The 25,505-nt window shown below is 54.2% G+C and overlaps 2 protein-coding genes and 11 non-coding genes across 13 annotated transcripts; 9 read left to right on the top strand and 4 right to left on the bottom strand.

The window, feature by feature from the left end:
- Positions 1–34: 34 nt before the first annotated feature.
- LOC124969965 (uncharacterized) lies at positions 35–5,890 on the top strand. The gene is made up of 4 exons (XM_047532959.1): positions 35–48; positions 292–404; positions 970–2,191; positions 5,270–5,890. Exons 1-3 carry the CDS (start codon positions 35–37, stop codon positions 1,962–1,964), a joined length of 1,122 nt encoding a protein of 373 aa, XP_047388915.1. The 3' UTR covers positions 1,965–2,191; positions 5,270–5,890.
- Trnar-ccg (transfer RNA arginine (anticodon CCG)) lies at positions 599–671 on the top strand. Its single transcript has one exon. It is a non-coding gene; the product is annotated as a tRNA-Arg (tRNA).
- Trnar-ccu (transfer RNA arginine (anticodon CCU)) lies at positions 1,972–2,044 on the top strand. The gene has a single exon. It is a non-coding gene; the product is annotated as a tRNA-Arg (tRNA).
- Positions 5,432–5,504, bottom strand: Trnak-cuu (transfer RNA lysine (anticodon CUU)). Its single transcript has one exon. It is a non-coding gene; the product is annotated as a tRNA-Lys (tRNA).
- On the bottom strand, positions 5,794–23,872 carry LOC124969964 (basic proline-rich protein-like). The gene is made up of 6 exons (XM_047532958.1): positions 23,837–23,872; positions 23,135–23,681; positions 16,739–17,270; positions 9,456–9,585; positions 7,606–7,749; positions 5,794–6,630 (listed from the first exon to the last, which is right to left on the bottom strand). Exons 1-6 carry the CDS (start codon positions 23,870–23,872, stop codon positions 5,794–5,796), a joined length of 2,226 nt encoding a protein of 741 aa, XP_047388914.1.
- Trnap-ugg (transfer RNA proline (anticodon UGG)) lies at positions 6,727–6,798 on the top strand. The gene has a single exon. It is a non-coding gene; the product is annotated as a tRNA-Pro (tRNA).
- Trnap-ugg (transfer RNA proline (anticodon UGG)) lies at positions 14,346–14,417 on the bottom strand. The gene has a single exon. It is a non-coding gene; the product is annotated as a tRNA-Pro (tRNA).
- Trnak-cuu (transfer RNA lysine (anticodon CUU)) lies at positions 15,560–15,632 on the top strand. Its single transcript has one exon. It is a non-coding gene; the product is annotated as a tRNA-Lys (tRNA).
- On the bottom strand, positions 15,732–15,803 carry Trnap-cgg (transfer RNA proline (anticodon CGG)). Its single transcript has one exon. It is a non-coding gene; the product is annotated as a tRNA-Pro (tRNA).
- Positions 17,420–17,491, top strand: Trnap-agg (transfer RNA proline (anticodon AGG)). Its single transcript has one exon. It is a non-coding gene; the product is annotated as a tRNA-Pro (tRNA).
- On the top strand, positions 19,505–19,577 carry Trnak-cuu (transfer RNA lysine (anticodon CUU)). Its single transcript has one exon. It is a non-coding gene; the product is annotated as a tRNA-Lys (tRNA).
- On the top strand, positions 19,997–20,068 carry Trnap-agg (transfer RNA proline (anticodon AGG)). The gene has a single exon. It is a non-coding gene; the product is annotated as a tRNA-Pro (tRNA).
- Positions 23,772–23,844, top strand: Trnar-ccu (transfer RNA arginine (anticodon CCU)). The gene has a single exon. It is a non-coding gene; the product is annotated as a tRNA-Arg (tRNA).
- Positions 23,873–25,505: the final 1,633 nt, after the last annotated feature.

Below are 25,505 nucleotides of genomic sequence, written 5' to 3'. Positions count from 1 at the left end.
GTGCCTGCTCTCGGGGATCTGTGAAATAAGTGCCATGACGGATGTAAGGTACCTGGCACTTGGTTAGGGTGCAATTGTGCCCCTGGGAACCAGAGGCGGGAATGGGGCCTGTGCTCTGTCTCGGAATAAGGAACCAACGTGGGCTGGGCGGGGCTGGAGGTCCTGGAATGGCCCAGGGAAAAGGCAGCAGGGCCAGCCCGGGGGCCACGTCCCTCTCTCCCTGGAGCTGGGGCCATGGAAATGAAGGAGAAACCGCCTCTGCTTTCCAGCCGGGCTCCAATACTCTTGCAGATTCACCAGTGAAGTGACGGGGAAAGCGCAGGAGAGGGCTGAGCAGGAGGCGGGCAAGCGCGGGAAGAAGTCGGAAAGGGCCTCTAGGAGCCGGAGAGGACTGCCGGGGGAGGGTGGGGACCTGCAGGCTCATCCCGATTCGAACTCTTGGCGCGGCGCGCCACCCGCACTGCGTCCAAGCTTGAAGCCCAGCCCGCGTGGAGCCGCCCAGGGTAGCGCCTTTGTTCACTTTGAGCATGCGCATGGGTACAACGCGCAGGCGCTTCAACACACTTTATAGAAAAAATTGCAGATCAGAAAAGCGTGGGGCCGCGTGGCCTAATGGATAAGGCGTCTGATTCCGGATCAGAAGATTGGGGGTTCGAGTCCCTTCGTGGTCGCTGCGGGGAAATATTTTTCTAATTCCACTAAGAAGTTTTCCTTCTCTCGGGACGACACTCCCACGGGGCCAGGACTCTCCGACCGCCCGGAGCCTCGGACACCGCCCCGCGTCTGCAATTGAGGATGGGGTCGTGGTTGCAGCCAGGGCGACCGGAGGCGGCGGCCGGACACCCGCGCACCGCGAGCTGTGCTGCTCAGTCCAGGCGATGGAAAGTGGCGGGCGAGGGTTTGGCGTCCTTGTGGGTGGGATGGGGAGTGGCCCCGAGGAGATCAAAGGACCTGCCTTTTAAGACCTAGGACGTGATCGTGGTAACGGCCGCACGACGGCGACCGTGACGGGCCTGAGCCGCGCGCTGGTGAGGCGACACGACCCGCGGGTACATATTCACGGTTCCGACGCCGCAGGGCAAAGCCCAGGCGGTCGGACCTTGCGACGAGTGCATTCCCAGGGCGCGCGGACGTTGAAAGAGGCCGAGCCCCTTCCCGTGCCCCTTGGGGACCTCCCGCCTGCTGAGCTCCAGCCCCCTCCCAGGCCAGCGCGAATCTTCGGGGTGCCGAGCAGGGGGTCCCACCTCGCCGGCCACGCGGCGGGGACGCGGCCAAGGCGGCGCGAACGGGGCGCCGGGGACCGGGCTGGCGGCCACAGCCCCTCGCTCTCCGCGACGCTCGGCGGCTCAGCGCAGAACTGCGCGCGCTGGGGACCCGAGGGGAGGAGCGGGCGCCAGGGTCGGGGGCCGCTCGGAGGCCACGCCTGCTCGGCGGTCTGGCTGGCCGCGCCCGGAGGTTATTTTAGGGTCGTTGAGTCAGACTCCACCGCGGGATCTGCCGAACACAAAAAGACAGCCACAGGAACGGACGCTGGCCCACAGGTGGCGTTTCCTCCAAGGGACAGTGGGAGAGGAGGAGGGCTCGCTGCTCCGGGTGGGTCCCTGTCAGCTGCGGAGCACGAACGTCGTCCCTGCTCCGCCTCGAGCGTCACGGACACATTTTCCCACGGCGGCTTTCTGGATAAAGGGCTGGTCCTGGATTTGAACCAGGAAGCCAGACGCGTACCGCCCAGGCCGACGACCCTAGATGAAAACCGGGGTCGCACGTGGTTGAGCTCCATCTTCGCCCGCGCAGCTGGGTCCCAAGGAGGCTTGGGAGTGGGCGAGACTCCGAGCCCGAGCGTAGACCGAGAAGTGAAGTCCAGGGACCGGACAAAGACCAGGACGAATCTCAAAGCCCAGCCGAGTTTTGCGGGAACCACGCGAAAAATGAAGAGACTGGCTCAAGAACAGAGAGTTCCTTGACTCGTCGGCCCCGGTGGCCTAATGGATAAGGCATTGGCCTCCTAAGCCAGGGATTGTGGGTTCGAGTCCCACCCGGGGTACATAGTTGCGTTTTAGGCCTCCCGGAAAAGAAGTTGCAAAGAATTGAAATGTAGGTGATTAGTTATGTATAAGCCCCCCCGCCCCCCAGCGGAGGAACCGAGCGAAGGAAGGGAATTTTGGAGAGTTTGAACGCAGTCAAACCCTAAGTAAGTACAAGAGGGAACATTTTCATACCAAAGTGCTTTTTCAATTTTCAGAGGGGAATGCTGGTGTTCTTCACATTGTTTCAAGAACTATTCATTATATATATATATATCCCAACTGTTCAGCGTCTAGATGTATAGTTGTATTGTAGTTACGCATATTTGAAAAACTCCTTGTCTTTTTAAACACACAATTATTTACAGATTATTTCAGGACAACTGGTTTGCTTTAAAATCATGGACTGAACTCGGTAGGCTGAGGCAGGAGGATCACAAGTTCATAGCCAGCCTTAGCAACTTAGCAAGGCCCTAAGCAACTCAGTGAGACCCTGTCTCTAAATAAAATATTTAAAAGGGCTGGGGATGTGGCTCAGAGGTTAAGTGTTCCTGGGGTCATTTCCTGGTGCAAAAAAAAAAAAAAAAAATCATGGACTGGATGAAAACAGGTAAACTTATCTGTGAGTTGATAATGGTGTAAGCTGAGGGTCACTAATACTATTTTCTCTGTTTTAATGAACATTTGACATATCCATAATAAAGATTTATCCTTTTAGTCAATGCAATACATTACTTCACCCTCAAGGTGAAATTTCCCAGACCACAAGTCATGGTGTAGAGTAAAATCAGAAATTGCTCATTCCAGATAATCCAGGTACCACTGCTGGAGCTTGTCATATATACGAATAAAAGCATAGTTCTTTTTGCTTTTAAAACCCACATGGAACTCTCCTGTCCCTTCCGCTTTGGCATCATTCCTCCCATTTCTCCAAACATACTGGGGACCCCATCTTTCCCACTGCTCAGGAGACTGTGCAATAGCACAGTTTTGCATTGTCATGCAGTGCCTGCAGAGAATGGCCTTCACAGGGCTGTGGGAGGAGGCTGATACTTCCCTGAGCAATTTTTTTCTCGATGCCTACTGAAGGGAGTTTCCTCTAGGCCTTCCCAGTGGGATTGTGGGCACGTCCATTACACACGAAAGATTCACTCCAACATTTCTCAAAAAGGTGTCGATATGCTGGCAGACTGCAGGTGATCGCAGTAGACAAATAGGGTAAACAGCAGGGAATTGATAAGCAGCAAAAACTGCCTCACCAAGAAACAGATATCCTCTGCTTGAAACCCGAGTTACGGAGGGACAAGGAATGCAGCTTCCCTCTAGTCCACCATCTTGGATCCACTCCAACATTTCTCTAAGTCTGTGAATTTCTTTATCTACCTGAGGCCAGGCCAGATGGAAAATAACAACTCTGCCTTGAGGAAATAAGAGAACGGTTTATTCTGAGCCAAACATGAGTTACTATGGACTGTGAACACAGATTCACAATCCCTGGAATGACATGGTTCTTCGTGAGTGAAATCACAACAGTTCTTAGAGTCCCAAAGGAAAGTAGATGGGGTCATCAAATTGGCAGACTACAAAGAGGAGGGAATATCTACAAGATTCAGATGCTATTTCCAGCAAGTCAGGAGAAAATTCGCTACAGGATTCAGGTTTTCTCTCATTCCTTCTTTAAGGTTGGACAGAGATCTGTTAGGCTTAGCATACATTTATCCAGTGGTCACAGCAATGCCAAATCAGATATAGAGGCTGACAAAATGGCTGTCAAAAGGGACCAAAGCTAGTCCAGTGCAACCCTAGCTTCCCAGCTGATTCCATCTTTCCATAATGCTCCCAACAGCAAAATTCAAACGACATGGAAACTCCCCGACACAAATGGGGCCTCTGCAGACAGCTTCAGTTCAGTCTGTGGAGTCCTTTCTCTACCTGATGCCAGGGACAATCTGGAATCTCAATCTCATTAAATATAGGCCACTAGTGCCTTCAGTTTTTATCCCAGCAACCAAGAAATCTGCGAGGGCCATGTGCAGCTGCATGAGATAACATTATCTACAGGTTCTTTGGGAAACGCACCAGAACACTAAATTTGCCACATGCAAAATCCTATCCTATCCTATCCTCTTTATTCTAACACCTGAGAGACCGTCCCACACCTTCTGCAGGCTTCTTCTGGCACAAATTAACAAAACTCGGATGTTTTTCGAATACCCTGTTTCCTCTAAGTTCGGACTTTGCACGTGTCCCCTGCAGCACGTGGAGAGGTCTAGTTCTATGAGTCGGGTGGTAAGGAAGGGTGGTTGGTATGGGCTTTGAGGAGGACGGGCATCCTCTTGCAAGACAACTGTCCTAAGTGAGATCGTGGAAGGATAGTCACAATAAGGAAAGCTAAATTCCAAGAACAGGCTGCTTCCTATGGCATGGAAGAGTCGGGTTACTCAGGTTCAATCTTCTTAACTTTCCCTGAGTCCACCCTGTTGTCCCAAGCCTTTGGCCCTGCACCTTCCTAATTAATGCCGTATCTTTCACACGCATGAAAGAGCTCCTGGGGTTGCAAATTCAATTTTCCTTGTCATTCTGCAACATGAGAATTAAAATGTGTGTTTGATTATTTTTTTAAAAAACAATATCAGCCCTGTGGCTGCAAGATGTTCTATGACACCCAAAGTGTTCCTGGGTCTCTGAATACTACTTTCCAGAGCTGAGGCTTAGCCTCCTAAGTAACTGACTCCAGATGGATGAAATGCAACTGCCATTACTTCTTGATTTGGCCTGTTAGCCACTGCTGGCATAATAGAACTTTCAAGGAAGTCCCTAGAAGCAGAGCCCCTCTCAGGGCAAGTACTACGACACAGACCGGGTTGTGTGTGTGCCTGGAACTTTTTTTTCTTTTCTTTCCACACTTTTATTTTTAAATTGGTGCGTTATAGTTCTGTACCTGGAATAATATATAAAATTCACGTAAATTTCAACTTAAAAATATATGAAAACTCATGAGACGAATCTGTTCGGCCCAAGGCTGGGCGCACGCCTATAATCCCAGCCGCTCCAGAGGCTGAGGCAGGAGGATCGCGAATTCAAAGCCAGACTCAGCAATTTAGGCTGGAAGCAACTCGGTGAGACCCTGTCTCTAAATACAATACAAAAAAGGGCTGGGGATGTGGCTCAGGGCTTAAGCGAACCTGGGATCAATTCTCCGCATGAGGAAAGAAAAAAAAAAATTTTTTTTTTTTTTTTTGCAGTCCAAGAAGGATTTGGGGGCCAGCGGCAACCTGTGATGACTCTCTCCGACCCAGCAAGTAGCTCGTGTCTGGAATAGGATCCGAATGTGGCCAACTGGCTGACTTCTGGAACGGAGGATTTATGATGGGGTCACTGGCCTCAGGTTAACGGATCAAAACTCACGCCCAACGTGGGGCTCGAACCCACGACCCTGAGATTAAGAGTCTCATGCTCTACCGACTGAGCTAGCCGGGCGGCTTTCCGGCCGCCCCTGCTCGCCGCTGGAGTTCTGTAAGCTTCTGGCAAACGTGCTGGGGACTGTCCCGGATCCCAGACGTGCCGCACTAACGCGGAACCCCAGTGTTGAGTCGCGGGTCCGGAGCGCGCGGCTGTGCGGCCAGGCCCGTCTGCGGTGCGTCGCTGTCCCCGCGGCGCCTGCAACTCCCGGGAGCGGGAAGGTCGGGGACCTGGGGATCCATAGCGAGCGCGGTGCGATCCCCGCTCAGGGCACGACGTCCGGCTCGAGTCCCGCGGTCCCTCGCGTTCAGTCCGCGCTCAGTGCGGCCTCGGGCCTCGCGCCGGAGCAGCCTGGTGCCCTGGATTCCGCGAAGAGGCGCATCCCTTCCCGCGCGAGAGGGAGGTCACGGTCGGGAAGGAAGGGCCCGGAGCGGGCCTGGCGAGGGGCAGCCGTGGGGTCCGGGGTCCGGGCGAGGGGCAGCCGTGGGGTCCGGGCGAGGGGGCAGCCGTGGGGTCTGGGGTCCGGGCGAGCGGCAGCCGTGGGGTCCGGGGTCCGGGCGAGGGGCAGCCGTGGGGTCCGGGCGAGCGGCAGCCGTGGGGTCTGGGGTCCGGGCGAGCGGCAGTCGTAGGGTCCGGGGTCCGGGCAAGCGGCAGCCGTGGGGTCCGGGCGAGGGGGCAGCCGTGGGGTCCGGGGTCCGGGCGAGGGGCAGCCGTGGGGTCCGGGCGAGGGGGCAGCCGTGGGGTCTGGGGTCCGAGCGAGCGGCAGTCGTAGGGTCCGGGGTCCAGGCGAGCGGCAGCCGTGGGGTCTGGGGTCCGGGCGAGGGGGTAGCCGTGGGGTCCGGGGTCCGGGCGAGGGGCCAGCCGTGGGGTCTGGGGTCCAGGCGAGCGGCAGCCGTGGGGTCCGGGCGGGGGGGCAGCAGTGGGGTCTGGGGTCCGGGCGAAGGGCAGCCGTGGGGTCCGGGCGAGGGGGCAGCCTTGGGGTCTGGGGTCGGGAGGTGGCATCCCTTGTCCTGTTCCCAGGATCCCGGACCCGGTGCGCGGTGCCTGAGATTTCTGGGTGGGGTGCACACGGAAAGGCCCCGGCGCTCCGGGGGCCTCGCAGGCCGCCCTGCTCCGCTGGCGGCGGCCCCTGGTCCTTCGCTCTCTGCTAAGACCCAGAAACGCAGCGGGAGCGGTGCGCAGGAGCAGGGCGGAGCCGGTGTGGCCTCCAAGGACCGGTGTCAGAGAGTCCCGGCGTGGTGGCTCGTTGGTCTAGGGGTATGATTCTCGCTTTGGGTGCGAGAGGTCCCGGGTTCAAATCCCGGACGAGCCCGTACCGCACTCTTCCGTTTTTGCTTCAGAACTCCACTGAGTCCAGGGCCCGGGGGACCCTGTCTCTCCTTTCCAGCACACCCCAAGGCGGTATTCCGGGAAGCCTGCGTCCTCCCCGTCTTGCCCAATGACCCTCGTGTCGCCTGGTCGGAGGGAGGGCCAGCGCCTCACCCAGTCTGATGCTTGGACCTAGGAGTTCTGGATGCGGCTGGGGAAAGGAACCCAAATCCGCAGCAAGGGAGAGGAGGGCAAACCCACCTCCCTGCCCTCCCTGAAGGGTCCCTGGCATGTGCCAGACAATCCCGGGTCTGGGATGTGATTAAGTCGTGAATTCAAATTCCGGCAGAGCCCAAAAGTTGAACGTCCTTTTTGCTCTTGAGGGGCTGCCAGGGTGCCTTCCACAACCAAGGGGAGGAAAACTCAGCAGAGACTGAGGGCTAAGCTCTGTACCGGTTGGGGCTGCCAAGAGTTAGGGGTCACTGGAAGGGCAAAGGGCGCTCCTGCCATGGGTGTCTTTTCTCCATGCCTGAAGAACTGCAGCATTTTAATAAGTTTACTATAATTCGAGTGTAGCAAAACCAGCAGAGGAGACAATTGCCATTGAGAAGACAGCTTGTTGCTCACAGTATTTGAGAGAAGCGGATAGGACATCAGGGGTATCCATAAGGGGAAGGGAGGATAACTAGGCAAGAGCCTGTGCTGTGGATTTCATGGGAGCAACAGACTATGACGATAAGCAGGTTAAAACTGACTAACTTGAATAATTTCAGGGGACCCTGGAGTTTGGGGCTGTCTAGTTGTCTGGTACCTGGTCCTGGGTGATGCAGGCTGTGAGCCCTGGCCCAGAGTACTCAATGAAAGAGGAGATTGGGGTTGTGGCCTCTGGGTGGGTGGGTTTGTATTTGAAGTGCATAATCTGGAAGGAGTTGTTTGCTATCTCCAAGAATCTAACCTGGAAGGAGAAGTCCCTCCAGGATCAGTGAGGCCCCAGATGTCAAAGTTTCAGAATGGTGAAAATAGGAGATGGCTAATACAGGCAGGGATTAAGGGTTTTCGTGGAAACTGGGGTGTCCTAAACTGGGACAAGTGACCCAGGATCACTCTTGTAGGCCTGAGGATTGATTGCTGCCCTAACCAAGTGAATTGAACACAGACAAGAGGTTCAGGATGTACTGCCCACGCCAGTGTCCCTTCTTTCCCTCAGGGTGGTGTGTGCTGGTGGCCCTTTCATGCCTTGTGATTCTCCAGCCCCTGAGCACTGTGGAGTCTCTTGCCCAGAACCCAGGGCCCACTAGGTTGCCCGAGAAGGCCTCCCCTCACCCTGTGGCCTGGCGTAGATTGGGGTATACACGGGCTCTCCACTGGGTGCCTTCTTTTCCTGCAGCCAGAACATTTTAAATTCTGGTTCCTTAAGAGGAAATCATTATCTTATCACCCCCACTAGCTGGAGTCTGCACTTCAGGAACTGTGGCATTCCTACTGCTGCACCCGGGTTCTGAGCTCCCTTCCACCAGCACTCAGCCAGTGCCTGTCTCTAGCAAGCGTTTGCCACCATGTGTCCAAGAGGAAAGCAAAATGGGCTCTGGAGCAGGAGTGAGACTTGGAGTTCCACTCTTTCTGCTGGGGATCTGAAATCGAGCAGCCTTGGAGGTGAAGGCCCTGGTCCTGAGGCAGCCTTGCTGGGCAGGACCAAGAGGGAAACAGGTGGCTCTGGCTTCAGTACGTGGCACATGAGTGGAATGTGTTCTGGGAGCTTGCAGGAGCCCACAAGGCCTGGGGGAAGTCTAAGCCCGAATCAGGCCCTTCACCGGGTAATGGAAGGAGGACTTGGGAGCGCTTCCCCAAACTGATGGCCTCAGTTTCACAGGGGTTGTGGGGAAAGCAGGATACACAAAACCTGAACCAAGGGCTTTACAACCTGGAGGGCGGGGTAGGGCAATGCTACAGTTCCCCTGATCTTCTCCCTACCCCCACTGTCTTCTCCTGATCAACAACAGAAGAGGGGGATCATCACAAAACTGCAGTTGTAGTTCAGCGAGAGTGGAGCCTCACCAAAGGCAGCCCAAGACTCCTCTCTTTACTCTTGTTTCCTGGCGCTTTGGTCTAGGGGTCTGATTCCTCACTTAGAGCGTGAGAGGTCTGCGTTTCAAATCCCAGCTGAGCCCAGGTAGCAGCAGTCCCCAAGCCCTCTAAGTCAGAGCCTCGGGCTTCAAGAGGGAATGCTCTGTAATTAAAAGTGGTAATTGGTAATTGGTAGATTCCAACCAGCTTTGAGAGTTGTCTGTGACCAAAGAACACACAATCCCTCTTCCCCAAAGTAAACATTCAACTGCTTTTCAGGCTGCCCTTGGGTGGGTTACAAGGAACAGCGCTGTCTGATATTTGGGTTGGGTTCGAAGCCCCTGATGGACCTGTTTTTAAACCTGCCTCGCTCAGACAGGAAGGAGACGTTGGCCAACACCCTCAAAGGTCAAAAGAACGCCCAGTGTGGGGTTCGGACCCAGAGATGAAGAGTCTCGCTCTACCGACTGAGCTAGCTGGGCTGCTCTAATCCCTTCAGATGACTAGTCAGTTTACCACAGGTAAAAAGGCCACTGCAGACGTCACGACTGGTATCCCCTGGGACACACTGCCGCAAGGGAACAGCCAGGAGCCAACCTCCCGGGGACTTAAGACGTGCGCCACGCCGCGGCGGTGCAGGCGCCCAGTCAGGCCCGGGGCCGTGGGGTGGCGACGCAGGGACTGCAAGATCCTGTCGGGCTGGGAAGGGAGTGGGGCGGCGCCCGACCTAGGGACAGGCAGACAAGGCCCAGCCCTGCGGCGTGGGCAGGACCCAGGGCGGACCTGCGCGAGCTGAGCGCACGAGGCACTGACACCGGCCCTAAGTGGAAGGGACTGTCCCCCTCTAGATGATGAAACCCACCAGATTCCACTCGTTCGCATGTAAACTTCACACCTGCTTCTTTTGAATTATCTAGAATCTTTTTTTTTTTTTTTTTTAGTTTAATAATTTAAAAAAAAAAAAATCTGTGTCGGCCTGTGTTCATTTTTCAAGCTTGGGCTTTCCAGGCTCTTAGTATGACCAGGCCTCTGCTGACACCCCGGCTGGGAGAAGGGTGTTTTTACTGTTCCCGGTGTGGACAAAGAGAAAGTTGGGCCACCACGGATTGCGACCACCGTGGGGTCATGCTAGACTGCTGGAGGCACTGGGTCACAGGCCCCGGTGGCTCCTATAGTTTCTGTTCGGATCCCACGAAGTGAGGAGAAATCGGATTTTCTGGTCCCAAATCGAGGGGGCCATTTGAAGAGACGTCCTCTCAGGACAGGCCCAAATCTGTGGGTCCGGAGAGAAGGGGTTCTAGGGGTCCCCAGAGCCGGCCCTGGTCGTTAACGGAAGCAGGAAGCAACACCGCAAGCCCGGGCCAGGAACCGGCCAGCTCGCGCGCCTCCTGCGGTACCTGCCCTGGGCGGAGCCGCTGCCCAGCCCCGCAGCATCCCCTGGTGGCCGAGGCGCGGAAAAACAGCTTGGGGGCCGCAGAGCGTTGCGTGCAGTGAGCGAGTCTCCCGCCTAGGCAGAACCCCACATCCCTCAAACTACTCAAGTTGGAGTTCCAACTCGGGACTCAGAGATTAGGAATGTCTGGCCCTGCCGAAGGGTCAGTGGTCTGGGTAAGGGGGAGAGAAGCGACAGCACTTCAGGGGCCAAGGTGAACCCAGGGCCTGCACTGGTCGGGGTTCTTGCCCCTATATCGGTCAACCAAGGTTCCCACTGAATTCTACCTGACTCCCCGCTGTTGAAGAAAAAGAGAAGGGGTCGTCTGGATTTTTTTTTTCTTTTGGTAGAAAAAAACGTTTTATTCACTTCCCAAGAAAGAAGAGGAGCCAGACTCTAAGAGAGGGGTGTCAGCCTGAGTTCTCAGGGGGTCGGGGTTTTTATGGACTTAAAGGGTTGGTTAGGGTTAGCAAGTGCTGCAAGAAGCAGAGTGTGTTGCAGGTTTTCAGGGTGTCTCTGAGACAGCTGGTCGGATGCATGTAGGGGTTCTCTCAGGATGTGGGTTTCAGCTAACTGCTTGCTGGGGTCTCTTCTATTTTGTTTCCGTGCGTGTTGTTTTGTTCAACTGGTAACCTTGCTGTAGTTTTTTATTGGCCTCTGTGTGGCCTTCAGGCAGGCATTCCCTGGACCCTAGGCCTTTAAGGATTAGAATCTTTATTTCTATCTTGCATCTCTCTTGATCTTCATCGAAAAGACCCAACATCAGAAAGGCTTCTAACACTGGGCAAGGAGTAACACAGAAGGCAGGAACGCAGCCTCCCTTTGCAGTCAAAATCACAAAAGCACCCTTGCATCCTGAGTGCAAGGGTGAACTAACTGTGGAAAAGGACCACAGTGGCCATGGTATCCCGCTTGTCCAACCCATGTCCTCACGCACCATAGTGAGACACAGTCCTTGGCCTTATTGGTTTCTGGTCACCTCCATGCTCCTTTTGAGTCTTGCAACAGTGTCTGTTTGCATAGTTTCCAGTTGTGTAGGACCCACAGGAGGCACCTCTCAGTCCTGAGTTGGAGAAAAGGCTTCAGCATCTGCTTCCCTGTTGGTGCCTGATCTGGGACGCTGCAGTTCTGCAGGTCTCAGTCTCTATTCAGCCTCTCCCAGTTCTGGACACAAATGGCCTCTCATCGCCCTCAAAGAAGCCTACACTTGGGAGGAACTTGTGGGTCTTTCCCTGCCTCCAATGCCCCAGGCCAGAGACACCCAGAGGGCTGGGAACTGCGGTCCTCAGATTTTTCCTGTTTCAAAGAGCCATCTGGCCTCCCAGCTGCCGCCTCCCAGGGTCGGGAGCATTGGTGGCTCCAACCAGTGTGGTCTGGGAAGTGTGGAGGTCTTTCCCGGCCCTCCTTCAGGAGCCTTCACCCCGACTGGTTTCCTCTGCCCCAGCCTGGGACTATTCCTGCTCAGGAGCTTTGGTCAACCCCTCTTCTGTGTGCATTCCTGTCCATACCCGGAAGCATTTGAAAGTCCAAGGCTCAACTTTCCAGCTTTCTCATCCGTGAGGTGAGAAGGAGGCCCATGACCCAAACACCCTCCCACTTTCCTCTTGCTCTTGCTGCCTGGGAGACCTGCCCTCAACTGTACCCCCTGGTTTCATTCTCCATTAACCCCAAAACTTGTGGCAACCAGGTTCTAATCCAGGCAGTGTGCCAGAATTCTGCAGACCAGTGTGGGCAGGCCAGCCCCAGCTGGGCAGGACATAGCCTTTGAACCGGAGGGGCTCATACCTGGACTCCTGGTCGGGGTGGGGTGGGACAGAGAAGGGGAGGGCAGGCTGATGCATGGTGTGGTTGGTAGGAGGCCCAAGTGGGAAGGAAAGGAGGCGCCCTGGGCACTGTGCATGCACACTCCTGGCCCGTCCCAGGCTTCCCATTCCATCTAGCTTTGTGACTTTTTCAAGGGCAATACCCTTCCTTGAGGCTGGATTTTGGGGGAAACAGAGGGCAGGGTCAGAGCTAAGGGAAGATGTCCCCTCCTGGCCCAGCTTAGCTTGTGGAACTCCACCCTGGGCCTGCTCCCCTGACTGAGCAGAAAAAGCAGATAATGGGCCACCCCCCCCAAGACCCTTCTAGATGGTGAAGTCATGGTGGGGGCCTTCCTACTGTCCACCCTGCACACAGGTCAGCAGGGGAGTGGAGGGGACTGGTTCTTAGAGTCATTTTAAACAATTTGGAGGGTCAGGCACACCTCTGTCATCCTAAGGACTTGGGATGCTGAGGCAGGAGGATGGCAAGTTTGAGGCCAGCAGGGTTCGGGTGGGGGCGTCGGGGAATGAATACTTGGCTCCACAGAGCAGGGACTTGGATTCCTACTGGGAGCGGGAGCATGGACCCAGGGCCCTTCTCACCCACACTTGGTCTGAGAGGAGGACCACCGGAAAGAAGACCCCTGAGCTAGAGCCTGAGGCCCCAAGCCGGAGAGGCCACCTAGTGGGAGGGGCGACTGTACAACCCTGAGGTGAAAGGACTCACACCCCAGGACAGTAGCTGGGAGCAGGGGCACAAGCTGGACAGTGTCCCTGACGCCCGGAAGTCCTCCTGGGGACTGCATCCACTTCTCTGAATCCCAGAGGGTCAGCCTGGTGGTAGCTATCTCCCTGGATCTGCACTCACCTTTGCCTTTTCTTCTTTTCTTTTTCTTTCTCTCTCTCTTTCTTTCTTTTCTTTAGGTCCTAGTCCCTAAAACAGGAAACCTGCTAATGTCTGCCCAGCTAGCTGGGTCGGTAGAGTGTGAGACTGTGGGGTTTTGAGCCCTATATTGGGCAGATGGGTTTCTTATATTAAAGATAACATGAGTGGATTAAATCAAAGTGGAAGTGAGACCAAGCGGACATTTCATTAGTTAACCATTAATTAATGTCTCTAACATAACACATCACAGAGGCCAATGAGGGACCTTGCCCCTCCCCTGGGTCCTTGGGACGCCAGCTCCCAGGACTGTGCCTTTCTTGGTGTGGGGAATTTTTGTAGTCTCACTAGTGTTTTCTGGTGCTCTTATAGTAAAAGAAATAACTAATGTTGAGTGTACTAAGTTAGGTCCATAAACCTTGAACTTTGCAACTATTTTTTTGTACTGAATTTATTATTATTATTTGCATTACTGGGGTTGCTCTACAATTGAGCTACAACTCCAGCCAGAACTAGGCCCAAAGCATCATTTAAAACACAGGGCTAGAACCCACCTGCCTGGGTACAGGAACAGAATAGCCCCAATGGAAAGGAACTCATGCTGGTAGGAGCAGCTGTGGCCCAACAGCCCGGGTGCTTAGTTGTCCGCAAAACTCGAGACCCCAGATAATCAGCAAGATATTATAGCCAGGCCTCACACTGCCTCTCCAGAAGAGGCCCCTTGGGATGGAATTGAGGACAGCTCACTTTTTTTTCCTCCTTTGGTACCAGGGAATTGAACTCAGGGGTGCTCAACCATTGAACCACATCCCTAGTCCTTTTTCTATTTTTATTTAGAGACAGGGTCTCAATAGGTTGCTTAGGGTCTCGCTAAATTGCTAAGGCTGGCTTTGAACTCACAATCCTCCTGCCTCAGCCTCCCATGCCACTGGGATTATATGAATGTGCCATGATGACCTGTGACAGCTTACATCTAAAGCAAGGAAAACCTCCTTAAGCCAAATAGTTCTTTTGCTTGTGCTCCCTGGTGACCTTAACTTCTGCCCTTAGTAGCCTGGAACAGTTTAAATTGCTTTTCCCAAGGAGTGAGAGAGCATGGCCTGGGAGTTTTGGATAACAAAACTCTGCCTTTGTTTAGGACCATTCCTTAGGGTGTCCCCAGCGAGGGATATCTTAACAGTTCCCTCTAACCTAGGACAAGGGAACCAGCAGTACAGGGAGACACCCTTTTCTCCTCACTTCCCTCTGGGCCAAGCCACCAGAACGTTTGGTTAAAGAGAAGTGAGAAAGGACCAGCCCAGCTCAAGGGTGAGGTTTTGCAGATGGACCCTGGTTCTTGCCTGGCTGTGTGCCAAAAGCACAGGGGCGTGGGGCTCGTCCGGGATTTGAACCCGGGACCTCTCGCACCCAAAGCGAGAATCATACCCCTAGACCAACGAGCCAACCCGGAGAACCGCCTTGTCCTTGGTTCTGTCCACTTGCTCTCTGCCCTGGCTCAGCTAGGACTGTCCTATAAGCCTCGGGGGGAGGGGCAGAGGAGGGCGGGCTGCCAGGTCTGGAGCTCAAGGGTTCACTTCCCGCGGTACCTCCGCAAGGAGGACCTCCCTCCAGCCCAGGTGGAGGCGCGGTAACTTGGGTCACAACAGAGCTGTGCATGGCAGAAGAACGGCACGGGATTACCTGTGAGACCCCCACTACAGCTTTTCCACCTTTCTGACCCACCAGCCCCAGCCCCGAGCCTCCAGTCGAGCGAGGCTCACCTGCCCCTGAAAAGGGGCCAGAGTTCAGGGAGACTCAGAGGCTCTGTTCCCTGCAAAGCCTGCGCTGCGCTCAGCCCGCGAATCTCCCGCGAGGCTCTCGTCCCCGGAAGTGCAGTGTCTTCTCTTGGGTCCCTGCTTTGACTGGCAGTCTTTCCCATGCTGGGGCGTCTCTGGGCTGGACCAACTCCAGACCCCGGGCACACTTGTCTTCCTTTGTTAGCTGATGAATGTTCCAGAAGCTGGCTGAAAAGGGGGAAGGTCCTAGTTCTACCCAATGACTGGGTATCACCTTCCTGGTTCACTCCACGCTGCCGCCCTAAGGCAGGGGGAGGGGAAGGGGGTGCTGGGGAGGGTGTGGGCGGGGGCTGGAGAAGTGGCACTTACGAGTTTTGGAAGTGCGAGCTCCTGGGAGGTTTGGACCCAGGACCTCCCGCAGACCCAGAGGAGATCCAGCGCCTACGAGCCAATAAGGGAATGCCACCTACCTAGTGACCTGGACCCCATGACCCTGACCCCACTGACTAAAAGTGACTCCCAAGCTTCCAGTCTGGAGAGGGGAGGCACGGTTGGAAGGAAGTTTCCTTTGGATTCCAGGGGAAACGCCCACTTATAGCATCGCCCCCACCCCCCTCCGTTTCCCTGCACCAAACACTGGTAGTCCAGGGGGCTGCGGCCTGGGCCTGGGCCTTCCGCTGTCCATCTGTATCAGCCCGCCCTCCTTTCTCTCTGGGAGGTCCCTTCTACTGGCTGTTTTCAGCTGGAGACTCCTGGGCAGTTTCCTGAACAACCCAGGCTACCTGCTCTTAGGAGGGGCTCTTCAAGTTGCCCGGCTAGCTCAGTCGGTAGAGCATGAGACTCTTAATCTCAGGGTCGTGGGTTCGAGCCCCACGTTGGGCGTAATTTTTTTTCTGCCTTAGCATAGGAACTGGAATCAGGGCCCCATTGCTTATTATGGTTTAAAAAGTAACATAACAGTAAGAGGTAGAATACACACCAGGGCTCGTCCGGGATTTGAACCCGGGACCTCTCACACCCGAAGCGAGAATCATACCCCTAGACCAACGAGCCTCCTTCTTAAAGCCTTTTCCCTAACTCTTCTTTCACAAATGTCCCCATCTCCTAGAACTGAGCTGATTCCCAAAGGGGCTGAGCCCATCCTCACAACTAGGTCCTGGAGGGAACACAAGTACCCCTGCAAACGCGCCCAGGAGGAGACATCCACGCAGTCTCAGAAAGAGGGTTCCCTTGGACCAGGAAGAGAGGTTAAATCCTGCTCCAAGCGGGTCAGGAGCAAAACCGTGCGGGGGTGTTGGGTGAGCAGAAGGCACTGTGGAGGAAGATCGCTTTCCTGGGAAGCCCTCCGCCTGCGGCTGATTGCGGGGGGGGTTGTGGTTTGTGGGTAGGGGAGTCGTCAGACAGGTATCAAGTAAGCCCCGCCCCAAATACAAGCCCCAAAGGTCCCACAGAGCCTTCAGAGCAGAGGCTGGTCTGGTCGGAGGCCCGTAGGGAAGGAGGCCAGATTCCGGTCGCCTACAGTGGACTCGAGGTCCCCTCTCCGACCTCAGTTTTCCGATTGCAGCTCAGGAACTTTGCGTCTATTAAGGCTCAGTCCCCAGGGTCTGGTCCTGTGCAGGCAGGGGTGGTGCTGGGGACCCAAGAAGTCTCTTCAGGAGCAGCCACGTTAACTTGAAGCCTCAGGACCAAGAACAGGTGGACCAGATGGCACCTCCCCGCGACCCCTTGGTCGGTAGAGCCCTGAGACAACCTTCTGGTCATGGGTTGGGACGGACTGTGAATTCCATCACAGTGCCACACAGGTCCATCTACCGCTCCAGTCCAAGAAGTGTCCTGTCCAGCGCAATGAGAGACAGGTGTGTAAAAGCCGGTGCCTGCTCATCCCAGAGTCTTGCTGGGTTCTGGCCGCTCAGCCCGGGAACTTCTCACCAGAGGCGGAGGGAGTTCGCTCTTGGCTCCAGAGTGGGCGAGACCTGCTCAGCCCAGACCTGCCAGGCTGGACACGTGGAGGACCCGAGCTGGCCTCCAGCTCGAGGGAGGCATCCTTCGTCTTCCCCACGCCTTGGGGACCGAGGACCTGCCCCGGCCCGGTGAGGCGGGGAGGAGGGCGCCTCGCTGGCCCGCCCTGGAGCGGGGTCTGGTTGGTGGGCTGGCCCGCCGCCCCCCGGCGGCGCGGGCTCTGCGCGAGGTCCAGTCGCCCTCGTGTGTTCCGGGCTCCCGGTCGGGGCTCTTTCCGTTTTCGTTTTATTTTTTTTCGCCTCGCTGGGGCGGCCGAGGTGAGGGGAAGCGGCGCGGGCGGAGCAGCCCACTCTGCACACCGCGGGCTGTGGCGCGGCGGTGTCCGGTGGTCGCGGCGCGAGGATCCTCCCCGGGCGGGTGCTGGGAGTTGCGTCTTCTGACCGGAGATGCCAGATCTGACCCGAGCCGGAGCTGCGGCGCGGGCGCTCCCGTCGCACCGCCCTGCGGCGATCCGCCGGACCGGGGGACACCGGACTGAGGGGCGCAAGGGCGGCTCCCCACCTGGTGGGCCCCAAAGAGTGGCTGGGGTCTTGGGCTCCCTCTGCGTCCACCCCTGCTGAACTTGCTCTTCCTGGTGGCTCTGAAATGCGACTCTCCTAGCCGGAGGATGACTGGTCGTCATAAAGAGTAGAGGAGGACAGCGTCCTTGTGGCTCGTTGGTCTAGGGGTATGATTCTCGCTTAGGGTGCGAGAGGTCCCGGGTTCAAATCCCGGACGAGCCCTCCTTTTTGACAGTCGTACCCTGTTTTCCTTCCTCAGATGCGGGTCAGAGATTTAGGCCTGAACCCTAAGAGCCCAGCTTTGGGTATCAAAGTCGGACCTCTAGGAAGGTAATTTTTAAAAAGATCTGAAACTGAAGCTGCCCACGGCCGCTCGTTGAAGTTTAATCGGGCGGTGCCTGGCAAGCTGCTTCTGTGGTCGAGTTGGAGGCAGTGAGGGAGTGGCACTTCTCCAGCCCTGGAAAGCCAGACCTTCGCATGCTGCCCACACTGTGGTTCTCTTCCGACTCCCTCTTCCCACTATTAAGGACCCTTAAGATTACGCTGATCCCACCCAGATAATCCAGGATAATCTCCCATCTCTAGGTCATTTGGTTAGCAATCTTAATTCCACCTGTGATTTAATAATTTAACTTTGCTACGTATTCTAACACATTCACAGTCTGGTGATTAGGACATGGACATCTTGCAGCAGGTGGGGGGCATTATTTTGCCTGTTACAGACACTAAACCCTTTCCACATGCCCAGCTGTGCTTTTGTTGTTTAAAGAAGGGACATCGGTCAGCTCCCAGGAAGCTTGCAGCATTCTGCCTGCAACACCTAGGATGCCGCAATTTTGCCAGTATCTGAAACAACTACTTCTCCTGCACCTAAACTTGGGGAACCTCAGGAAAGAGGTTCTCTCTTTGGATACAGGAAGGCTGGTCACTCTAAAGGTAGACTTTTTAGTGGAAAGTGGAGAACACAATTTATGTTGGTGCCCTCTGGACAGAGGCTCTGGCCCTCCCTCCTCTCCAGGCTCCAAACTCTCAACTGGTGGTAGACGGAGGCAGCTCGTGGCAAGCTGTTGCCTGGAGGTAGGAGCACGGAAGGGAGCAGTCACTTCAGTACACTGGATGTGGCAGTGGGGCTCAGGTGCAGGGACACAATCAGAGACAGACAAACTGACATCCAGACAGAGCACCCATGCTGCACCCCCGAGACTGGACCCTCAACCTCTTGGGTTCTCCCCTGGGTATAGCACTGTTGCCTGGTGGGCTTCCTTCCTGTGATCTGGATGGGTCCAGTTTTCCTGGGCCTCTGTCTCCCTGAGATGCAGAGGCCCAGAGTGTGGGTGTGAACTGGGATCCTGGGGGTGAAGTCCATGCTCTGGGGAAGGGGAGTCTTGGGCCTGGGTTGGCTCTGATGTCACCCCTGGACCATCTTGGAGCCTCAGCTAAAACTCTGCTAACTCATTCAGAGCCCCAGTTGGATTCCAGTTCACTGACCTGCTTCTCCCTTGTACCAGCTAAATTCTGAACTTGGTGGCACTGGGGCTGGCTTAGTCCAAGGACCTAAGCCTCTTAATGTCAGAGTATAGACATTGCTCTTTTTTAGGTTTAGCTTTGAGGGAACCGGGCTGGGGAAGCACAGAGAACCCAGCATCTGGGCAGATGTCCAGGAAGCATCTCCTGGTGGGCACAGCAGTGACGAGCTGCGGTCCCAGATTCGTCTGCACTTCTCACCAGCCAGGTACGGTTTTGTTTCCTGGGTCTGACTGCATAGGTGTTTGTGGGATAGGAACAGGATTGGGTGCACACCTGCGGCAGGCTTGTTTTGCATGGTTAGAAGTCGGGGCAGGAGGCAGGGCCCTGCAGCACTGAGAGGAAGATGGGGATCTCCACTAGGGGTGTGGGGGGAAGGAGATGGGAGGAAGCCTATCAGTCCCAGTCCCTCTGTCCCTAAGGCTCCCTTGGTGATTTCATCCCCAGGTAGGGCTCTGCGTGGGCTTGGGGGGACAGGCACTGCGCCTCTCCGACCCTTGGCTTCACCCCTGGATTCTTCCCCTCCGTGCTCTATCTGGTGGTAGGAGGCCGAGGTGGTGCTGGAAGGTACAGAGGGGGCGTTGGAGGTGAGTGCAGCCGTGGTGGGGACTCCCAGGGAAACCTGGCCCAGATCTTTAGACGGACTTGTTACCTCATCCAGCCCTCAGGCCATTATATCAATTTTTATAGCCAGCATCTCTTAGCAGGGAAGCCCGGCTAGCTCAGTCGGTAGAGCATGAGACTCTTAATCTCAGGGTCGTGGGTTCGAGCCCCACGTTGGGCGACTTGATGTTTTGGTATCTTGGAGTCCTAAAATACTGAGCTGGCGTTTACCTCCTGGGAGTAGGGGAGGGGGAGCACACTCTCCGAGTGGCCTGGGGTCACTGCTGTGCTTAAGTGGGGTCCTATGTAACTCTGGACAGGGAAGGCCCTGGCACAAACTTTTACAGCAGAGGGTGGGTTTAGTGAGGAGACCAAAGGGCAGACCCAGAAGCTTGGGAGCATCAGCTGCAGTGGTTGCTGTGAGTGTGGCGGATGCCATTGGACTGATGAGGGGTGTGTGTTGCGGGGGACACAGGGAACTAAGAGGGAGCATCCCGGGTCTAGATGCCTCTTTTCCAGGCAGTTCTGAAGCCCGGCTCTGGGGTCTACTGTCCCAGGACACGTGCGGTTTTAAGGAACAGAAGGAAAAGTTGCTGGTGTGGTTCGTTGGTCTAGGGGTATGATTCTCGCTTAGGGTGCAAGAGGTCCCGGGTTCAAATCCCGGACGAGCCCTATCTCACTTTACAAAAGGGACTTTTTTCTTTTTTTTTTTTTTTTTTTAACCCCTGAAGAGATGTGGAAATCTCATTTTTGGACGGAGATGCTGGGATACCCATGGAAGCAGGGACTAATTGTTCAAAGATTCAAGTTGTTTTCTGATACCTTTAAACTTTTAATTGTAGTCCTGGGGTCCGCAGGACATGCAGGTGCAGCTCAGGGTGGGAGAGAGGGGGTGTCCATCGGCGGCTGCGTTTCCCAGAGCCGCGCACTGTGCAGCGATGCCCGGTGCATTCCCACGCCCTGACCGCCCGGCAGGCCCTCCTCCAGGTTTTTCCTCCTCCCCGCCCGTTCCTCGCGCCCTCACCGGAGCCTCCCGGTTCTGCTCTGGGCTCTGCCCCAAGTCCCCAAAGGGTTTGTGGACAGGGCCTGGGCAGTCCTGGAGCCCCGGAGCCCCGGCGTCCGGAGGCCTCCTCGGCGGTGGGGCCTGGCGGAGAGTGACTTTGACGCCTAATGAAGTCGAGTCCTCAGCGCTGCTTTCCCTGAAGGGCAAAGGCTCTCGGCTTCTTCCGATGGTAGCCGGCTAGACTTCCTGAGATTGATCATCTCCGTCCTAAAGTTATTTCCTTTTAAAACCTTTCATTTGTTGGTTTTAAAAATTGTTAACAGATCAGGCGTGGTGGCGCACGCCTGTAATCCTAGCCACTCTGGAGGATGAGGTAGGAAGATCATAGGTTCGAGGCCAGCCTCCCCAATTTAGTGAGACCCGTCTCTAAATAAAAACCAACAAAGGACTGGGGACGGAGGTCAGTGGGGAAGGAGGTTCAATTCCCTAGTGTCAAATAAATAAATAACACAAAATAAAAACCGTTAACATAGGTGAAATGCTTCAAGACATTTGTTTGGACAAAAACTTTTTTGGGGGGGCGGGTGTATGACCCCCAAAAGCACAGGTAACAAAAAACAAAGTTTGACAGATAGGAATTACATCAAATTAAAACCTTTTGAACTCGCTGGGTGTGGTGGCACAAGCCTGTCATCCCAGCGACTGGGAGACTGAAGCAGGAGGATGGCGAGTTCAAGTTAGCAAGAACCAGTCTCAATATAAGGGCTGGGGATATGGCTCCGTGGTTAAGCCCCTCTGGGTTCAACTGCTGAACAACAAAGAAAGCAATTAACAGAGTGAAGAGATGACCTGAAGACAGGGAGAAAATATCTGCAAACTATTGATTTGACAAGGGATTAATTTCCAGTGTAACATAAGGAATTCAAACAACTCAACTGGGGGAAAAAAATCCCCAATCATTATGGAAATAGCACTGTCATATGATTCAACGATCCCAGTCTTGGTATATACCAAAAGGAACCGAAATCAGTACATCTCGACGTTTATTGCACAACCATTCAGGAGAGCCAAGATATGCAATAGATATCCATCAGAAGATGGATGGAGTTGGTCTGGTAGCACATGCCTATAATCCCAGCTGCATTGTAAGTCTGAGGACCGCCTCAGCAATTTAGTGAGACCCTCAGTAACTTAGGTCCTGTTTAAAAAAAAAAAAAAAAGATAAAGAAAATGTGACATATACATACAGTGGAGTATATTTGGCCATATAAAAGAATGAAATACTGTTCTTTGCAGCAACATGGGTGGAACTGGAGGAAACTATGTTAAGTGAAATAAGTCAGCACAGAAAGACAAATACCACATATTGTCACTTACCTGTGGAAGCTAAATAGTTGATCTCAAAGAAACAGCAAATAGAATAGGGGTTACCAGAACCTGGTAAAGATGTGTGGGAGGGAGAGATGGAGAGAGGAAGTTAGTGGGTAAAGGGATGTCGTAGACAGAAGGGATAACTTCTAATACTTGCAGCACAGCAAGATAACTATGTGCAACAAAGATTAACTGGATATTTCAAAATAGCTAGTAGAGAGGATTTTGAAATTTCCCAACACAAAGAAATGACATATGTCTGAGGTGATGTGCCAGTGACCATGATCATTACACATTGTACACATGTATCCAAATGTCACAATATACCCAGCAAATATGCACAATTATTTTCATTTAAAAGTAAATATATTTAAATAATATAAAACTGCATAAAATAGCAATGATGCACACTCTAAAAAAAGTTAACATCAGTGGCTCACATCTGTAAAACCAGCTACTTTGTAGGCTGACACAAGAGGATTACAAATTTTGAGGTCAATCTGGGTGTTTTAGTGAGATCTTGTCTCAAATGAAAAAATAAAAAGGTCTGAGAGTGCAGCTTAGTGGTAGAGCACCCTGGTTTAATCCCCAGCACTGAAAAAAAAAAAAAAAAAAAGTCAACGGTTTTAAGGAAATTACAAAAGAAAGCACTCTCAGAAAGACTCAAAATTTCCATTAACATTAATGGGCGGGATTATTGGGACCAATTGTCTTGCTAAAAACAATTAAAAATGCTGGATATTAAAAATAGAAGAGGTTGTCTCTCCCTCTGGAGGTAGCCCGTATTCTTCCTTGAGTATCTACTTTCCAAGAACAAACAAACAAAAAACAAAACAAAACAAGCAAACAAACAAACAAACAAAAAAACTTGGCTATGTCTGAAAAAAATCAAAATAAAAACTCAAAAAACAAACCCTTAAGAGTGGTTCAAGAGCTTTCAGGACAGTAAAGAAATACCAAGCCACGTTTAAGCAGAGGAAGGAACAGGGAGGGGCGGGTAGAGCTCCAGGAGCTTCCTCTTTCTCCGCCTTCTGCTGAAATGCACAGGATCGTAAGTGGTGAGCTGGTCCCCAGACCTCCCCCATAGGAAGGGAAAGGGCGCTCCAAGAAGAAGCCAGAGGCCCAGTCGCCTTAATGACGACCCTCGCCTCCCACGGCTGATTCTTCCCCGGAGTCAGCAATGTTAACGATAACTGGGTGACGCGAGGGGTGGTGTCCCTCTGAGGTGCCCGAAATTCCCTGGGGGCACAGGATCTTGAGCAGCTCCAGATTCTGCTCGATTTTCACCACTGGATAAATTACAAGCCACCAAGACTAAAGAAGGGCGGATTTTGAGAAGATTTCAGGGGTCGTGTCCGTGATACCGAGGACGTCGCTTTGGGCACCGGCACTGGGAAGGGCTTTTGTCGGGAGCTCCGCAGCCCCTCGAGCGCGGTGCCTCCGCACCCAGCCTGCCCGCCCCGCTCCGGGGTCAAGCTCTGCGCGTGGCGTCCAGCCCGGGCGCGCACCCGGCGGCTGAGGAGGCTCGGACCTTGGCCTGCCGTTGGGGCTGAGAGGATGCGGGGGTCGCCTCCCTACGTCGGGCGGCATCTGCTCCGCGCGTTCCCTCCTAGCGCGGGGCGCTGCTGGGTCTAGGTCAAGCGCTGGGCCCGGGAGTTCCGCCCGGGAGCGCAGCCTAAGGGCCGGCGGAGGCGCCCTCAGCTCGCCCACTCGTCCTCCGAAGGAAAATCCGAAGCGTCCGGGAGCCCGGGAGGCCCTCCGCGGGCATCTCTCCAGCGGTGTCCGCCGAGCCCGGGGGACGGAGGAGCGAAAACGCACCAGGGCGAGGCGAGCGCGGTCTGCAGAGGAGCTCGGCGGGGCCGCGGCTTCGGGTCCAGTTCGCTGCTGCGTCCCTGGCGACCTGGTTTGAGCCTAGGATGTTGTAGGGACTCAGCCAGGTGCCTTTCAAGAAACGTCCAATCCCGGGCCATGCTAACCACCGCTGCGAGTCGCCACTCCGTCGCCCCAGTGGCCTAATGGATAAGGCACTGGCCTCCTAAGCCAGGGATTGTGGGTTCGAGTCCCACCTGGGGTAGCGTGGTCGCAGTCTTGGTCGCTGTCATCTCTAGCGAGCTGGAACTGCTCAAGTTTTGATTTACATAAACCGGCGAGGTGAAGAAATAATAAGTGGAAAAGCAAACGGCCGCCCCACAATAAAATGTTCCATTCACTACGGGAAGAAAGCAGGACTGGAACGTGCCTATAATCACAGGTATTGTGGAGACAGAGGCAGGAAGATCAAGGCCAATCTGTGGGGGGAAAAGGGCTGGTTGTTTCCGGAGTGGGGTGTTTTATTGAAGCAGTTTGGTGGGGTGGGGATGGGGGAATAACTGTCAACAGGGAAGAACTGAGTAAGTTTTGTTTCATTAACATTGTTCAGGGGTTGGGGTTGTGGCTCAGTGGTACAGTGCTCTCCAGTGCATGGCACTGGATTCGATAAAATATAAATAAAAATAAATAAATAAAATAAAGGTATTGTGTCTATCTATGACTAAAAAAATATTTTTTAGAAAAACATTGTTCAGCCTAGAAAGGAGCATTCAGTGCATCTTGGTTGACTGCGATGATGGACAGGCAGTAACTGCAGTCTCAGCTCTCTGTATATGCCTGCTGTGAAAGGCTCTCAAAGCTCCCTGCCGAGGAGGGGAGCAGAGAAAAGACTCCAGTCACGTTGGGAAAGCATGCAGGTCAAAGGTGAGCACAAAACATGGAAAGCAGGTACTGTTCCTTCAACAAGCGAGTGTGTAAGAAGTGAACAGCCCCTGCGTACTTGGTGTCCTGGGTAAATGATAAGACCGACTTGATCTGGGCTATGCTTGTGGATGATTTTTTCCTTGGATTTCTAGTTCAGTACAGCTTCTTCTGCAACTTTATAGTTTCTACAGGAAGGGAAAGAGCTTCTCTGGGGGTCTTAGTGTCAGTCCAGGATTTGGGGGTCTAGCAAACTCTGTCCTGATTGGCATGTAACTCAGGGAGCACTCTGGTGTGGGAAAGTCAGGTGTCCTCCTCATACCAGGCCAGTTGGGCTCTGGGAAGGGGGTTATGGAGTCTGGGCATGTGCTTCTCGCTCAGAGCGTTTGGGTCCAGGACCAAATCTTAGACCAGTTGCCTCTGGGCCTCACTCCCAGCGGGCAGGGCAGAGGGCCTCACTCTACACAGGCAGGGTGGCTCTTGGAATAGGGGAGAGAATTACCATCCCTAAGAGGAGGGCTAGTGCAGTTTGTGGTTGGGTGAAGCAACATGCTGGCTTCAACTGGAGGCCTGGAGCTCAGGGTGGAAGGGAATGGAAAGGCCAGCAGCGATGACCTCTGAGCTGGAACGCACCCCTCTCTTTACTACACCACCTTGCTATTCAGGTGCTTTACCACTGAGCCCCCTTCCCCCTTTCTTATCTTTTAAAAATCTGTTTTGTTAATTGCTGTTTCCCAGTGCAAAACCCAATGCTATTAACTCTTCAACTCCCAGGTTGAGTTCTATTGGATATCATTTTCCTTTTCAGTTTGAAGGTCTTAGATTATTTCCTCTGTGCCAATGACATACAGCCTTGCCGTGATCATTTTGACATGATTTCCTGATTACAGTTAGGCAGACTACAGATGTCAGGCTTTGGTTTGGCTCAGTCAGTGTTCAGTCTAGCCCTCCTTCCTTCTCTGCCTCTCCCGTGGAGTCTCACAAACTAGCTATGTGCTTTTCCAG

Source organism: Sciurus carolinensis, chromosome 18 (assembly GCF_902686445.1).
Source record: "Sciurus carolinensis chromosome 18, mSciCar1.2, whole genome shotgun sequence".
Classification (NCBI taxonomy): domain Eukaryota; kingdom Metazoa; phylum Chordata; class Mammalia; order Rodentia; family Sciuridae; genus Sciurus; species Sciurus carolinensis.
The sequence above is the reverse complement of the archived record's forward strand: the minus strand, read 5'-3'. Positions and strand labels throughout refer to the sequence as shown.

Excerpts from the sequence above, each read along its gene's own strand:
- LOC124969965 (XM_047532959.1), top strand. Across the intron at positions 405-969 it reads GAGAGGACTGCCGGGGGAGG|GACGTGATCGTGGTAACGGC; the intron begins GTGGGGACCTGC and ends TTTAAGACCTAG.
- LOC124969964 (XM_047532958.1), bottom strand. The coding sequence starts at position 23,872 with ATGACAGCGACCAAGACTGCGACCACGCTACCCCAG. Across the intron at positions 23,682-23,836 it reads CTGCGACCACGCTACCCCAG|GCTCAAACCAGGTCGCCAGG; the intron begins GTGGGACTCGAA and ends ACAACATCCTAG. Across the intron at positions 6,631-7,605 it reads CCTGCATCACCCAGGACCAG|AGAGCGAAGGACCAGGGGCC; the intron begins GTACCAGACAAC and ends GGGTCTTAGCAG.